The following is a 15,429-nucleotide window of genomic DNA, read 5'->3' on the forward strand; positions in this document are numbered from 1 at the left end:
GATGTTTAGTAAAATATATTAATTAAAATTGATTTTCAAATAAAATATGAATAATAATATAAAAAATTATTGTTATTTACCATGCGTATAATAGACCTTAAATCTTAAAAGCATATATAAAAAGAATTGAAATTTTCCAAAAAAAAATTTTCCTTCTGGATTTTAAAGAATTGGAAATGTTCAATCCATATATATATATATTTTTATATATAAAAAATTCCAAACAGACTGTTCGACAATGACTCGGTACGTTTCTCGACCACTAAAAAAGCCGCGGGAAAAAGTGCTCGCGGAAGCGTCGCCTTCCGCGGTCCGCTCGCCACGCCTCGCTTCGGCTTCTCCGCCCACGGGCCGCAAAGGAAGAGAAGGCTGGGTTGGCAGGTGAGCCGAGCGCAGATCTTTGTCGAGACCGTACCCGCTCGGCTACTAGCACCTTCCCCCAACCCAGCCTCCTCTTCCTTTGTGGTCCGTGGGCGGAGGAGCCGAAGCGAGGCGTGGCGAGCGGACCGCGGAAGGCGACGCTTCCGCGAGCACTTTTTCCCGCGGCTTTTTTAGTGGTCGAGAAACGTACCGAGTCATTGTCGAACAGCCTGTTTGGAATTTTTTATATATAAAAATATATATATATATAGATTGAACATTTCCAATTTTTTAAAATCCAGAAGGAAAAATTTTTTTTTGGAAAATTTCAATTCTTTTTATATATGCTTTTAAGATTTAAGGTCTATTATACGCATGGTAAATAACAATAATTTTTTATATTATTATTCATATTTTATTTGAAAATCAATTTTAATTAATATATTTTACTAAACATCTGCATGCTGCTGGAGACAGAAATAATAAAATACTTAGTGGTTCTACTATCAGAAAGATACAACTGTTTTAACTGTGGCTCTCCCAGAAGAAAGAAAAAAAAGGCAGGCTAACGATAAAATAAAATGACAGAGAGAAAAAGAGAGGTGCACCATGACTGCTGCAAAACTTCAATGTGTTAGCTTTGTTGATTCCAGTGCGTTCCTTGTTGAGCTTGAGGCCCTGCACAATTGTGCCTCATGAAGAGGTTAATATATCTAAAGTCATCGATCTGGTTCATGTCATATGGAATTCCTGTTCAGATTTTTGAACAGAACAATGCCGATGCAACTCATCGCTAGTATCCCTATTGTATTCCAGTTGAACAATCTACTTCTGTTATCAGTTAAGCCTTGCCGGGAAAACAAAGGCAAGTGCTCGTGCATCAAGTTGTTGAGGTTATCCAGCTGATGAATGATTTGTCGCTGACCCCGCGAGACGAGCATTAGCTGCCGATGAAAGGAAGCATAACAGACCATATCAATAAAGTTCATTGGATGATAAAGATTGTTAGGAATGCAAAGGATTTAACATCACTGAAGCTTTAAACTAGTTATATTTACGTACCTCATCCAGTAGGGAAGAATCTTTATTCAGTTGGGAAGAAGATGATGAAGTGGGCAAAAGGGTGCCATTGCCCAAGTTAGACACAAACAGCGATGTCGGGACAGAACCATTACAGGCTTCCCCTTGGAGGGCCAAGTTTTGTTGGCTCATAGAAGTTCTCTGTGAGATGAACTTCTTATTGTATTCTTCCATTTGTGAACTAAATTCATCGAATCTTTCATTTAGAGCTGAAATCTGCTCTGATAGATGATTAACAGCTTCCTATACAGGATTGGTAAGCATAAAAAAACGAAAGTTGCATTAGACCACTTGTAACATAAAATATAGGCATGCAATGCAAACAAAATCGTGATTTATTTCCCAGTTTCTACCAAATGAGCATATTGTCGTTATGACAACTAACCCGACTGATTGCTGGTGATTCAGGAGGTTGTCTCTCAAACCTTCTCTGGTTGACATCGAGTCTGAGTTTGGCAATATTTTTCTCCCTTTGTGTAGAGAAGGAATGGGACATTCCGCTGAGGAAATAGACAGAAGAGTCGTTTCAAAATAGTTGTTTCCTTAAAATAGCAACGAGCATTAAGTCAGATCCACCGACAAATCATCAATTGATGTACCCGTAAAAACAAGCTAGAACAGTTAGGAGTAGAAAATGCAAGAAAAAATCATACCCAAAAATCTTTATTAGGGATAGTAAAATGTGATCATCTATAATAGATGGTAGTATGGTGTATTGGCCAAGTAACCAATGTTTATTTTGTGATTCTGAATAAGAACAAAAGTACTACTAATGCTAATATACAGAAACAAACCTTTTAAGAAATTTATTTCTCATGGCAACCTTATCAGCAGAAGCCCGCGAGAGTGCTTCTCTGGGACTAGAGACCATATCTTCGTCAATGCTGAGCTTTGTCCTCAAATCCTCTGGCAATGCCTGCAGTTAAAAAATATAAATTATGCAAAAGCAATGGGGAGAAAAAAAAAAAATGTTTTGGAACTAGGTGCAATAAGAGTTGTTGTAGAGAATCCATACCATCACTTCATTCACGAGCTTTTCCAGTTGAATCTGTTCAATGTAAGTACGTGGAATGAACGCACCTTCCAGACCCAATTGCTCTGCAATATGCCTAACGTACAGTCGCTCTTTTCCTTGCACCTTTCTCATAATCACAACTATTATTAATTTATGATCAACAAAAGGGATTTTGAGCCAGAAAGAAACATAGAAAGTACATAAGCATCTTTATAATTATAATATAGAAACAGAATAAAACACCTTTCCTCTTCCTCAAAAATGCACATGATCAAAGAAATTATGAAGAATCAAGAAACATAGCAAACAGCTGAAGTTTACACAGACCACTAAATTCTTTCCTCAGGTGATGTGTCGTATATAATTCTTCAGAGTTGTGCATAAGAAAATGATAGCCAAAAAAGCATAGAATAAAGTTTCTTTCTAGTTCAGATAACATAAAGATGTCAGAGCCCTACTCCAAACTATCATATTTGATGATTACCCTTAAAATGGGAAATTACATTATGTGCATGAAAGCTAGCGTTTCATGAATTCCTTATGCTTAACCAATGTCGATTGTAATATTGAATTCATATCAGTCTTTCAAGTGATGCTTCATTGAGAACAACTGTAGAAGGCTATAGGATAGTAATATATCACCAGCAATTAGTTAATAGAGAAGAGTCTACTTGGACAAGCTCTAGATCATTTTGAATGCACCATGAGGTCCATGTCATAGTGAATCACGCTGTCATATAACTTTAAGTTTCGCAAGTATTGATATTAGGAACAAAACCATCATAGAAAGTAAGAATCAAGATGTATGAAAACAGCCCTGCATCCTCAGTAGGGACTGGTGAATGTCAATGAAAATCTAGCAAGAATACTACAAGAAATACTATTTAGAATTACCAAAAGTATTTCAAAATAGCCTAAATTAGAAACCACTAAGAATAGTTTCCATAACTACATTGTGCATAACCATGAAAGAGCCATCTGCAAGATACAGTTTCTATCTATGATCTCTGTAATTTCTTCACAAGCTGAGTTAAGAAGATGCATGGACTACAGAAGATTATTCTTTTGACTTTTATAGGTAATTGGATAAGTTATTTCATCATACATGATGACTAAATGACTATTAGATAGGAAAAAATGACTAAATAACCAAGTCCAATTAGAACAGCTTTAATGATATTGTAGATTTCATTACAACCTAACTGAACAGCAATTCATAATGAAACGCAAAGTCTATCAGTAGTATGTTAGGTTAAGGAACTATGTTGAAGGATCTTCCATTATACACTATTCAAATCAACACATAATGCAAGAATGTTCAAGCTGCTCTAGATATAAATTAACATTTACCTCTAGATATAAATTAACATTTACATATGCATTCCAGTTACCTGAATGTAATGGCGATTAAGTTGTTCTAACCAATCAATTTTCACAACCACCTTGTCATCATAAAACACATGACTGCTTCTCTTCAGAATAGCTGCAATGCTATAGCCTAGCGCCATTAATCCACCAAGAAGACGCACACTGACTTCAAAAGTAATTCTGGGTGATATGATGAAGGGATTATCAGTTACCCATTCCTGGAAATTCACAAGTAGCCAGTGGTCACAGTGGCATATGAATACACACTAACTATATACAAGCAAAAGAAGATGTGCAAAAAAATATCAGACTAGGCATGTGAATACAGAAAATCCTTGAAATAAATATTGCTGAAGATAGACAATGCATTTAACAAAAGCTCACAACTTCATCCCATTGCATATTTGTGACAAAATACTCAAATTTATGAGTCAGCAAAATCAGGAAATATGCATACAATGCCAATCAAGAAAACAGAATTTTCGTTTATATCAAACATGTTTCAAGAAATATGTCTAAAATTTACATGATCCTCATCCACAAACCATAAGCCACATTAAATAAAAATTGCACAGTGATTATTCAGAATAGCATACCTCAAACATGAGATTGTACTTTCCATCTCTGTTTCTCATTCTTAAATAAGATTGGCATGCTTCCGGGTCTTCACCTGGTGGCAATAAGTATATATCATACGTTTCTTCTGTGCTTTCTTTGTGTTCTTGGGAAAGAACAGACTTGATTTGATCCACTGGTACATTCCTTGGAGACTGCAATATTAGAAAGAAGTTTAAGCTTCAAACGAAATTAGCTGAAGACATCAATATGAACAGTTTGCAAATACCATGCCTCCAAACACTAGCAACCATGTATGCAACAAAATCCAAAGACTAACCTTTAGAATGTAGGTTGGATTCTGGAAGCCTGTAAATGGATTGAACTTGTTGGAGATTTTTATATGTGCTGTTTGCAAGTCTGGTTCAATGAACGCCTTGTACATTGGATAAACCTGCATAATATAGAGAAGTCAGTATAAATGGTCAGGGCTCAGGAGATTCAAGTAAATGAACTCACTAATGTCAGTTAATTTAAAGTTTAGTTAGTAGAAGCATAAAGAAGTTTTCTCAAAGAGAAAAGACAAAGTAGATAACTGTTTCTGAAATTTGATGAATAATCTCTTCAGGTTCTTGTCCAGCACGCTGTATGTCCCGCAAAACCCTTTTAACAAGGTCAAAATGTACACCACCAGTCACAGAAACACGCAGATCAAGTAGAGGGCGCAACTTCTCACTTAAAGCGTAAATCCCTTCAAGAAAAACAATCCTAGAGCTAGGCACATCAACAGTCCTGCCATGAAGAAAATAATAATAAGGATGATGAATCTATCCTACGAAGAACTTAATGGAAGTTCTAGTGCACCGCTACCTAATTACACTCATATATAATCAAACCACTGTTGATTATTACCTGTATCCAATGCGACTACTTGACTTGAAATCATATATTGGCACCTGAACAGACTTCCCTTCTTTTAGTCCGCGAATATTCTCTAGCAAAGTGTCATAATCTGTTAGCCGCGGATCTGGAAGAAAATGCATGAATTAGAAGTTTCCAGCATAAGGTGATGTTACAATAACCATCAGTTAGATATCATTATGCGTCGATCGACATAGCAAAACATCTTGTTCCATCCATCATCTAGAACCTAGAACTCTATGATACAATGGCACTTCCTCTATTCCTCGCAACAATGTGTGGCTTCATGTGAAGAAGCTGACGACCCATAGGAAACTCTCCGATATGCCAAACATGCAGAGACCATGACTCCTCTTTCTCCTGTGCCTAGGGTTGATGTTCGACACACCTACTAGAACCAACACTAGCACCAGACACAGCCAACGTGTCTTGTTCCGTCAAGGAACCAAAACTCCAGCTTAGAACAAGATTTTAAGCCTTCATAGCAACAGGTATTATTCAAACTACATAAAATGAAGTTATGTTTGAGGTTATCAACAAAAAATTTACACGTACAAAACCAAATAAACCTAGTTTCTAATCATGAACATACAAGAAAGAGCAACCAATGAAGAAACAAGTGGCATGTTCAAAAATAAACAACATCAGATCATTGTGATGCAACTACAAGAACAAACAACAAATGACAAACATCTTAGAGCCAAATGTGTAGATATTAGTTGTGGTCAAATTGGTCATTTAAAAGCATTTTTATACATTAAGGGGTGGCATCTGAGAACATTTGTGGTAACTAAGCATCTTCAAAATCCAAGTACAAGAACCACAAGTGTCCATTGCATCTCAGTGCATCCTTGTAAGGATGTGACTTGGGGGACCAATTAGAACTTGTTTGTCTTCATGCACATTGTTGTTAGCCTATATACTCTAAATGAAATATTTTTTAAATAAAGGAACTGGAGAAAGAGGAAAGACAGGAACCAAGATGTAACTCAGTCAAAATTAAAAGCATATTCAAAGATGTAAGAATTGAAATGCCCTATTCAAAATATAATGCAGTATTATTTAAAAAGCTCTGAAATTGTCCATTCTAATCAAATCTATTAATACTAGATTCACAAAAATCAGCTAAAAGATGGTGAACAGGAGTTTTTCTTCTATCATCAAAATTATAAACACATGTAAATGAAAGGCAATACATCAGCAAAATACAACTAACAAGGCAAGTAAGAATCTTTTTGAGCTACCAAAACATGAAAGTTGAATAAAAGAGAAATAAAAATGCATTAGATAGGAATATATATCAGTTCCACTGTCCATGCTAAAAGAACTGAGGAAACAATATAAAAAGGACAAGAAAATAAAAGAAAAGAGGATATGACAGCAAAAAGGGATTAAAGAAAATAGGAGCAGTCTATTGAAAGAAAAGTTCTTTAGACCTACCATCGAAATTTCCATCAATTATGCGACTAGAATCATTGTAGTTGTCCATAGATATGACAGCGATGCTCGGGATGAAATTGAGAACCTTCTCAGTAAATACAGTCTTCCCAGCCCCAGAAGGACCAGCTACCCCAACCACAATAATCCCATCATTCTTTTGAGCCAATAACTGGCATGCACGTATTACTATGAAGAAACCTTTTTCAAATGACAATGGATCTTGAATTGGAACAATTTCGTAACGATCAGAATTCTTTCTCTTTGCCAACTGAACTTGATCTCTTAATAGACCATGCCTACGAGATAAGTCCATGATAGAATTATCTTGATCCATCAACCAAAACAATGTGGAATTGCTCTGTAACACAAATAAAATGAGCATGAGTTGAAAGAATAAGCCAAAAAAAAGAAGAACTAAGCAAAATAACGCAAGTGCCGAGAGGAGGTTGGAATATGTAAGAAAAATAAAAACTGTAATCATAATCACTAAGCTTGTGTATGAAAGCTACTTAAGAATCTAAAATATAACGTGCAAATATAACCGGACTCAAGAGTTTGAACTTTTCAATTAAACAGAAACATTTGGTAAAACTTTCTGCAACTAGATGAGGAAAAACAGCATATATTATGCGAAATAAGATTATGCAAGATGCTTATGCATTTGAATGAAATCAATATCAAATTGACACTGTAACCTAGAACTTGATGCAAATGATATAGAGCTGTTGTCAAAAATTTCAGGTACAGTACCAAACAATTTTCGTCTCAAAATTTGAAATGTGATCCCCACCTAACTTGGAAAAGTCAATTAAAATCCTCAGGGATACAGTTCCCTCATAAAGTCATCCACGCTGACAATTTCCAATTTCCTCAGTGAATGCATAGTAACCACAGATGGGCTATGCAGTTTACATGTGCATAAAAGAAAATCTTATTTGGATCACATGCCCTTGTATACTCTATATCTTCAATGTAGTAGGTTAACCATATACCACCTACCTACACTTTTTGAAACCTTGAAATACATTAAGATTCAGGGTTCAAAGCAAACCAACCTAGCAGTCTCCGTTCAGTCATTAGCCAAAAGCCAGGAACCGTAAAAAGATGACATAATGCATGCATATAGTATTATCCTATTGCTTCCTTCATGAATTCAAAAAGTATTGCTTGACAAAGAATAGACTGAACATGATGGCGTGTATGAACATTTCCAAGTTCAGACATGGGTCCTTACACGGGATAAGAGAGTACTCACTCTAGGCTTCCAGCAGATGGAAAGTGGAAAACTTCCTGCTTGGATATGGAGTTTTATCCGAAACAAAATCTTGTCAATGTCAAAAATATAAAAGTTCGATCAAGATGTTTAACTGACCTACCACAAGTAGTGCATCAGTTTTTTCCATTATTTGCTAAAAAAAACTAATTAGGATTTACAAAAAGATCCTTGTGTCTTTTCCATTTCAGCCATATGAAGCAAATAGAACTCCAAACAAGTAGAGGTTCCTGATGGATGTTTGTAATCCCTTGAGGTAGTAAAACGAGAAAAAATAATAATTTTTCCTATCAGGTGGCTTTCCAGGTGATAGCACTTGAGGCGGTTCCTTCAAAGTACAGATGAACCCCTAGGAGTAGGAGGAGACCAGTGCTACAAGTTGACGAAGAAATCTACTTTATAGTCAAGTTGTGATACAAAGAATTTACTGAAGGTAAGATACTTCTCTAACACCTAACTTGCACTTTGATAAGAAAAAAAGGATCGACTTTATCCGGCGGGTCCCCGCCACCCCCCTTCCCCTTCTCCCCCAATTCAACTATTATGTTCTACAGAACAGAAGTTATGGACAGTGACAAGAGAATATCAAACAAATTCACCAGGTACCTATATGCCATTTACAGCCCAGTCCGAGTGCACGTAGACCATGGTTTAAACCACCCAACAACCAATTAAAAAATAAAACAATTGCAGCATATATCAGTTGAACAAGCGAATCGTATCATAAAAAAAAACAAAAATTCCACTCTAAACATCCATCGATAAAAGTTTGAATTAGACGTTTAACAAACTAACCAAAATGTCAAAGACTTCTGAATCATCGCTAGTTTCACTTATCAAGATTGTGCCACCCCAAAGTCAAGTACGGCACTCGAATTATAGTAAAAACGACTTATAAACTCCAATACAAAAGAATGGAAAGCGTCAAGAAATCTAGAAGAACGCAAGCATCAAAGCCGGCCACCTCGCAGTGGAAATTGAAAAGAAACTCAAAGGCAAACTCTTGCTGCATAACTTAAGCAGAAGATCTGGGCGAAACGTCACAGGATTTCCAAAGGGAGCACGAAGACACACTCACTTGCTCGGCAGTGGGATGAGATCGGGGAAGAGATAAAGGCGGCGGAAGCGGAGAAGGGATCGAGTGCGGCGGCTGGTAGGGGAAGGAGCGGATGCCGAGAACGATCGAGACTGGCGAGGCGAGGCGAGGCGAGGGGGGAGATCGCAGGACCAGATGATTCCCAACCCTCGATGGTGCCACGGAAACCCACGGTGGACCTTTAAAAGTCTTATGCGGGATTATTAAACAAAATAAATTGACTTCCGTACCCACTCGTGCACCGTCCTCGGCGGAAGCGTGCAGTGATTGGAGGAGCGCGGGGCCCGTAGAGAAATGGCGGGCCCCCTGTGGTGCCTAGTATCTAAAGGACAATCGAGGACTGCTAGCGCGTGGTCAGCTTTTAATTTAAATCGGTCCCACAACAAGACGTGTAATCATTGGACTAGATACGATACGATTCAGAATTTAGAATAAACGAATAAAAGATTGCAAAAATAACACAATATCATGGCTCAAGGGAATACGTTATTTGATAGAAGGATTAATTCAGTTATTAACTTAAAAAATAACTTTAGAAGGATCAATTAAGCTTAACTTATAATATTAATTAGTATACAAATGGTGATAAATAGAGATAAGACGATTACATAGATAAGGCAAATAAGAAGATGACAATGAAAAAAGGGAACTTTAGATGGCGACCAAAGAGACGAGCACAATGGATGGCGAGAGACCAAGGAGTAATGGTCAAAAGGCGGCTAATGATAAAGGAGGAACAATAGGGAAATAATTTTCGCTCACTCAGATGATTTTTTTTTTCAGATTTTCTATTGACCAAAAGCATCGATTAGCCATGCTTTTCCAATGCCACAAATACTAAAAAAGCTTGAAGCTGAAGAAAAATCATCCGACAGAAACTGAAGAGGAGCATCATTTTGTGGGATCCCCCTCTGCAGACTTGGTGGGGTTCTCTCTGTCATTGGGATGATTGTTCTTGCCCAAGTTCATCAGATTAAGATTCCATCGTCGCACACGGGGCTAGTTTAGCAAATTGATTGCTCAGGTTTGCACGCAACTCGTGTGGAGAAAATTGATCTGGAGACTGCATAGCTCTGCCCACGGACTCGATAGCAATGTCAACCTGCAAATTGCAGCAAGCAAAATGATAGAAAGTTACGGAGACCGAGTTTGAAATGAACAAACAAAACCACTTTTTCTTGCTTAAGAATCTATAGCATCAAGCAAAGATATTGGATACCACTAATTTAACACGGGACGACAAGAACACGAGGCTGTGAGAGAGAAAATTGCAGGTTCCAATATGATAAGAGGAGGAAGAACCAAGGGAAAAGTGTATAAAGTAACCTATAAAATGAAGACAATCGTTAACTCAAAGGTGCTGAGCAAATAAGCTACCGAGTTATTCATCCATGGCCAGTTCACCAATTCGAGTCAAAATGTTCCAAGTATATCATGTAGAAAGCAGATCACCATAGATCTGACGTCTGTGGCAAAATACGCAATAAAGGCTGAGAGGCATCCATTTTGTAGATACATATTCAGTGTAAAGTCTAGTCTCTAAAGGCTGTACGTGATAAAGTAAGAAGAAAACTATGATGGCAATGAAGACAAGAAACATGTATTTCTTTACCGTGTTTCCTCCTAATTACCCAAACAAACCAGAGAATGCAATCTGTAAGTCAATGGAGATTTTTTCTATACAATCAATCCCACCCTAAATCAAACTATACCTCACATAAACACAACCACAGACTTCTTCAGACGTGCAATGAATGGATAATACTAGCTGACCACTTCCCTAATCATTTTTGGTGCTGCCATATGTTCCATTAACCAATCAAAGTTACACAATGCAATAGTCTTAATATTATCATTGGAGATAGAAGACTGTTATTACTCGTATTTGGAGGATAGAAAGATGGAGGGCTTACATGATTCCACTGATTGTAGGATAACAGTCGAGGGCAAAAGATGTGGAGGGTTGCCGAAGGCCTTGGCCTGTGCAAAGCCTAGGGAGGTGGATGGTGGCATGGCAGTGATGCAAATGAGTCATTGGAACCGGCCAGCAATTAGAACAGGTACTGGACTCCGATGTTGTGAAAGCTGGGAAAACTTAGGAAGAGAACTTAAGGAACATAGAAACTTAGTTTTATATTTTCTGTCCGCTGTGGAGTGTAAGAGATTAAACGAAAAAAGGTGCTTCACACAGTACTCAATAAGAACCCAAGTTTCTTTCTACTTGGACTGCTACATTTGTCAAGGGCCGCTAATTCCTATATACTTAAACAACTAAGCAAGTCAAACATGCACTCTAAAATTTTTGAGCGTCCAATCTCCTATTTACTATCACTTGAATATAGCTATGTAAGAATTCTATAGGTTTTTTTTTCAAAAAAAAAAGCATTGTATAGTTCAGTGGCTAACACAAGAGTGGATGGCCTAGGAAAGATGATTCATTAACTTTTAGGGCAACAATAACTGGTACTAACAACAAGAAACTTCATCTTTGTCTCATCGATCATAATACCCACACCAGTATCTATCAACTGATGATAAACTAAGAAACTAACTTCAGGAAAATGAGAATTAAACCTTATAGAGACCGAACAGTTGAACAAGACTAAATACAATGAACTGAGTGGTCATTTGGTTGCTTTACTTAGAAATGAATGCAAAGTAATACGCAAAAGCAAATACTGATAGAAAAATGACTTTCGATAATGCTCTCAAGACTTATCCAGTGATTCAGCTCAAAGTGAAAAAGGATTCAAATTTCCACCCCCAGTACAAAAAAAAGACACAAACAAAAGACATTTTTGACTACAGCATAATCATTATGATTCGTACCGACTGCGAAGCGGCATTCACCAAAGATTTAGCTATCGGCAAGATGCAAAACCTGAAAAATTCTCGTGATATTACAACCAAATTCACTGGATAAAACAAATTACACAAAAATAAAATTAATTTAATTCATGGAGCAATAAAAGGAGTTGAAACAACAGAAAGAGCGTACATTCCTCGACCGCCTGCATAAGCTTCTTCAGACGGATCCTTTCCAGTCATGATGACAAGAAACTGAAAACAATTCCCAAATAAAATAGGATACGAAGCTTGTTCCCAGATTCTCAGAGTGCAAAAGAAGAAAACAAATCCCAAAAACAAAAAACGATTTTTTGTCAAAAGAAGAGAACAAAGAGATGGAAGAGAATACATCCAACCATAACGCTTGTCGAACAACAGGCGTTTCGGAGGCCTAGGCGTCAGGGGAAGAGGTAGCAAGTGGGCGTTCTTCGCCTCCGACGAGTTCGCCTCACCTTAGCGAGCTTCAAGAGCACCTGCGAGAGCGGCGACTGCCCCCTTTTCCTAATTAGGGTCTCGGCAACCCGTCGGCTGTGATCGACATCGCACGAGCAGTCCACGTGAGTAAATTATTGGTTTAGCAGTTGGCACAACGAGAACCGCGGGCGGGAAAAGTGTCCAGGTGCGGTGCTCTTTAATGCGCCTTCAAGATTCGTGCTGTAGCTTGATGAGCGGTTCCCTGCGAATGACGGAGATGGCTGCCGTCGTGATTCTGCGGCCGCACAGGTGGCTTTCGCCTTCGCACCCACGAAGAAAGAACGCAACCACGTGGCCTTCCTTCCTCTCCTCTCGTGCCTTCATTCTCCTCTCTCGATCTCCTCCCTCTTTCTGCTCTTGAGCGACGCGGCCGCCATGGAAGGCCATCTCGAGTTCCGCGACTGGGAGATCCTGATGGGCTCGGACGCCGGTGAGGACGATTGGAAACCCTCGCAGGAGCACGACTCTGGCGACGGAGCCATCGTGCACGACTACTTCGCGTTAGATTCGCGCGAGGAGCGCCGTAAAGGAGCCTCCTTTGATGGAAATGACCACGATGAGGAGACGGTTAAGGCGGCGGCGATCGCCGATTCGAAAAACCCTAGGTGGGTTGACCCGGACACGGGGGAGAAGGACGTCGGTTTTCCGGAGGCGAGTACTGATTCGGATGGCTGTGGGTTCGATGAGCCGGAGGAGGAGGAGAAAAGATCGCGTCTTGGTAGCCAAAAGGGCGAGCTTGGTGGTGCTAAAGCGCCGGAAATCGTCGAGAAGATACATGAAGATGAGGAGGGTGAAGAAGTAGTGGGTACTATGAAAATGGGAATTGAGAAGCCCGAGGAAGAAGGGTGTGAAGAACATGTGGAGATTGAGGGCATTGGCTTGCAGAATGATTTGGTTAAAGGACGAGAGAAGAAAGTGATGGCTTGGTGGAAGCTCCCGTTTGAGCTTCTAAAGTTGTGTGCTTTTAGAGTGAAACCGGTTTGGTACATCTCCCTCGCGACAGCGATCTTGGGACTTTGGATGCTTAGGAAGAAGCTGTACAAGATGAAACACAGGAGCAGAAGCATTCCTCTGAAGATTGCTCCGGAAGTAAAGGTAAAAGATTTGCCTTTTGTTTTCTTCTTGTTATGGAATGCTACTAGTGATAGTTTGGAACAACTAGAAAGTTACAAAATTGATTCCATTGAAGCTGAAACTGAGCTTAAATACATCCAATTTACCATGTTTATAATCCATGCTTTTGATTTCATAGGAAGTTGAAATTGAGATCAGTTGGTGAAATGATATGGTTGGCTACTTAGCATTCATAGATTTGGCGAATTAGAGTTGAATGGCATCCTTACATTTGTATCATTGCATACATCAAGTTCTACAAGTAACCACAAGTTGAATTGCGTTACTTATAAGGAATAATTGGTAATATATATGATATCCATGCTCTGTGTCAAATGAACTCGCTCCTGATTTGCAACTTATTATCTATCATTTGCTTCTTCTTTTTTCCCCTTGAAGTTATTCCATTGTTATTATGCTAACTATCAGAGTTCGTTGCTAAACAAATGTCAGGTCTCTTTTAATGTCCTTCTCCTGATTTCTTGTTCCTCTCCGCAGAAGCCACTCCAGTCTCAGTTGAAGATCCAAGCGGTGCGTCTCAACGAAGCCTTCTCGGTCGTGAGGCGCCTTTCGATTCTAAAATCTCAACTGCCTGCTGGTGGATTGACCTCGTGGTCAGTTCTAACGCTTCAGTGAGATGCTTCGCAGCTCCACACAAGGAAAGTTGGCTCCGATAAGGCATGAGATGTTTTTTCCTATTAGTTGTGGATCGTCTTCCTTCTATTGTTTAGTCTTTTCATTGAGTTGATGTTGGTCTGTGTTTGAGATCAGTAATGGATGTTCTGTGCCTTTTATCTATTTATCGAAAGAAGTTTGTTTATATTATTTTTTACATATTAAAAAAAATAGAATTTGTCATTCTAGCGATGCCACACGGTCAGTTTTATGATCATCTATGATGAAATAAATTAAGAAATTACAGTTGACTATTACGGAAGAGGATATTATCTTGGTTTCGTCGAAATTCAAATTTTTGTCTTCTTCTATAAGTCTATTTCATCGTAATCAATTCATTTATGTTTCAAATGTTGTTTGTATTATCCTATGGAGCTGACAGAGGCAGCATGATGAAGATTATTGATTGAAAAGTTAAATCACAGACAAGATTGTCGTATAACTCAGTAAATTTATAGCTTTCATTTTTCAGATATTATATACAGTTTGCATGTGACATATCGAAAATAATAAACATAAAGAGGGCCATAAAGATAAACTAAACATCGAGCTTTAAATAAGTTTTAAAAATATACATTAATGAGCAAGGTTATTCCCTTTTTAATTAGATGCGTTAAAAGATGGATAAAGTTAGTGTTCAATTACAAGTTAAAGATCAGTTAAAAGCTCGATCGTTGTGTAAAGCTGTTTCTTCTATACATTTATTCTATTAATTAATTGTTGTCCGAACATTAATGAGTCTTGTGGTCGTGCCGGAGTGGTTATCGGGCATGACTAGAAATCATGTGGGCTCTGCCCGCGCAGGTTCGAATCCTGCCGACCACGATTTTTAAATTGCTTGTAAAAGGAAGCGTTTTTCCTAGTTTAACGGGTTGAACCGCCTGGTCCAATCCGGTTGTCAAAACAGGCGAACAGCTAGCTAATTAGCAAGCATGCAAAATTCTACACTTCCTTCAATTCTTAGTCAGAAAATTAAAAGGAATCTTATTTTTATTTTTATTTTTTTTTTTACATTTAGATATTTAATTCTTATAATCTAACTAATTTTAAAGATGATCCATTTCTACTAAAATTTTTCATTGATTATTAGGATAAATTAAAAAGTACAAAAGAATTCTAATTGACGATCTAATATTATAAAAATCTTTAAATTCCTAAATAGAATATGTCCTAAATAAAATTTAATTTTTTTCTCTAAAAAAGTCCACTCTA

The 15,429-nt window shown here is 38.0% G+C and overlaps 2 protein-coding genes and 1 non-coding gene across 3 annotated transcripts; 2 read left to right on the forward strand and 1 right to left on the reverse strand.

The window, feature by feature from the left end:
• Positions 1-840: 840 nt before the first annotated feature.
• On the reverse strand, positions 841-9,196 carry LOC141817735 (inorganic pyrophosphatase TTM2-like). Its single transcript, XM_074705368.1, has 12 exons — positions 9,091-9,196; positions 6,740-7,097; positions 5,291-5,405; positions 4,975-5,170; positions 4,719-4,832; positions 4,420-4,593; positions 3,847-4,041; positions 2,456-2,578; positions 2,235-2,356; positions 1,826-1,940; positions 1,423-1,683; positions 841-1,304 (listed from the first exon to the last, which is right to left on the reverse strand). Exons 2-12 carry the CDS (start codon positions 7,071-7,073, stop codon positions 1,098-1,100), a joined length of 1,956 nt encoding a protein of 651 aa, XP_074561469.1. The 5' UTR covers positions 7,074-7,097; positions 9,091-9,196; the 3' UTR covers positions 841-1,097.
• Positions 9,197-12,758: 3,562 nt separating this feature from the next.
• Positions 12,759-14,374, forward strand: LOC141817744 (uncharacterized). Its single transcript, XM_074705377.1, has 2 exons — positions 12,759-13,524; positions 14,041-14,374. The coding sequence occupies exons 1-2, from the start codon at positions 12,805-12,807 to the stop codon at positions 14,176-14,178; spliced, it is 858 nt and encodes a 285-aa protein (XP_074561478.1). The 5' UTR covers positions 12,759-12,804; the 3' UTR covers positions 14,179-14,374.
• Positions 14,375-14,960: 586 nt separating this feature from the next.
• TRNAS-AGA (transfer RNA serine (anticodon AGA)) lies at positions 14,961-15,042 on the forward strand. The gene has a single exon. It is a non-coding gene; the product is annotated as a tRNA-Ser (tRNA).
• The last annotated feature ends 387 nt before the right edge of the window (positions 15,043-15,429 follow it).

Source organism: Curcuma longa, unplaced genomic scaffold (genome assembly GCF_044706935.1).
Source record: "Curcuma longa cultivar G26 ecotype Majalengka, Jawa Barat unplaced genomic scaffold, ITB_CL_G26_1.1 contig_21749, whole genome shotgun sequence".
Lineage (NCBI taxonomy): Eukaryota > Viridiplantae > Streptophyta > Magnoliopsida > Zingiberales > Zingiberaceae > Curcuma > Curcuma longa.

What these genes read in the sequence shown, in the direction of transcription:
- LOC141817735 (XM_074705368.1), bottom strand. Translation starts at nt 7,073, where the DNA reads ATGGATCAAGATAATTCTATCATGGACTTATCTCGTAGGCATGGTCTA. An exon ending in AGTAGTCGCATTGGATACAG is followed by an intron (nt 5,171 to 5,290) that starts GTAATAATCAAC and finishes TCTTCATGGCAG; the next exon opens with GACTGTTGATGTGCCTAGCT. An exon ending in ATCCAACCTACATTCTAAAG is followed by an intron (nt 4,594 to 4,718) that starts GTTAGTCTTTGG and finishes CTAATATTGCAG; the next exon opens with TCTCCAAGGAATGTACCAGT.
- LOC141817744 (XM_074705377.1), top strand. Translation starts at nt 12,805, where the DNA reads ATGGAAGGCCATCTCGAGTTCCGCGACTGGGAGATCCTGATGGGCTCG. An exon ending in AGATTGCTCCGGAAGTAAAG is followed by an intron (nt 13,525 to 14,040) that starts GTAAAAGATTTG and finishes TCCTCTCCGCAG; the next exon opens with AAGCCACTCCAGTCTCAGTT.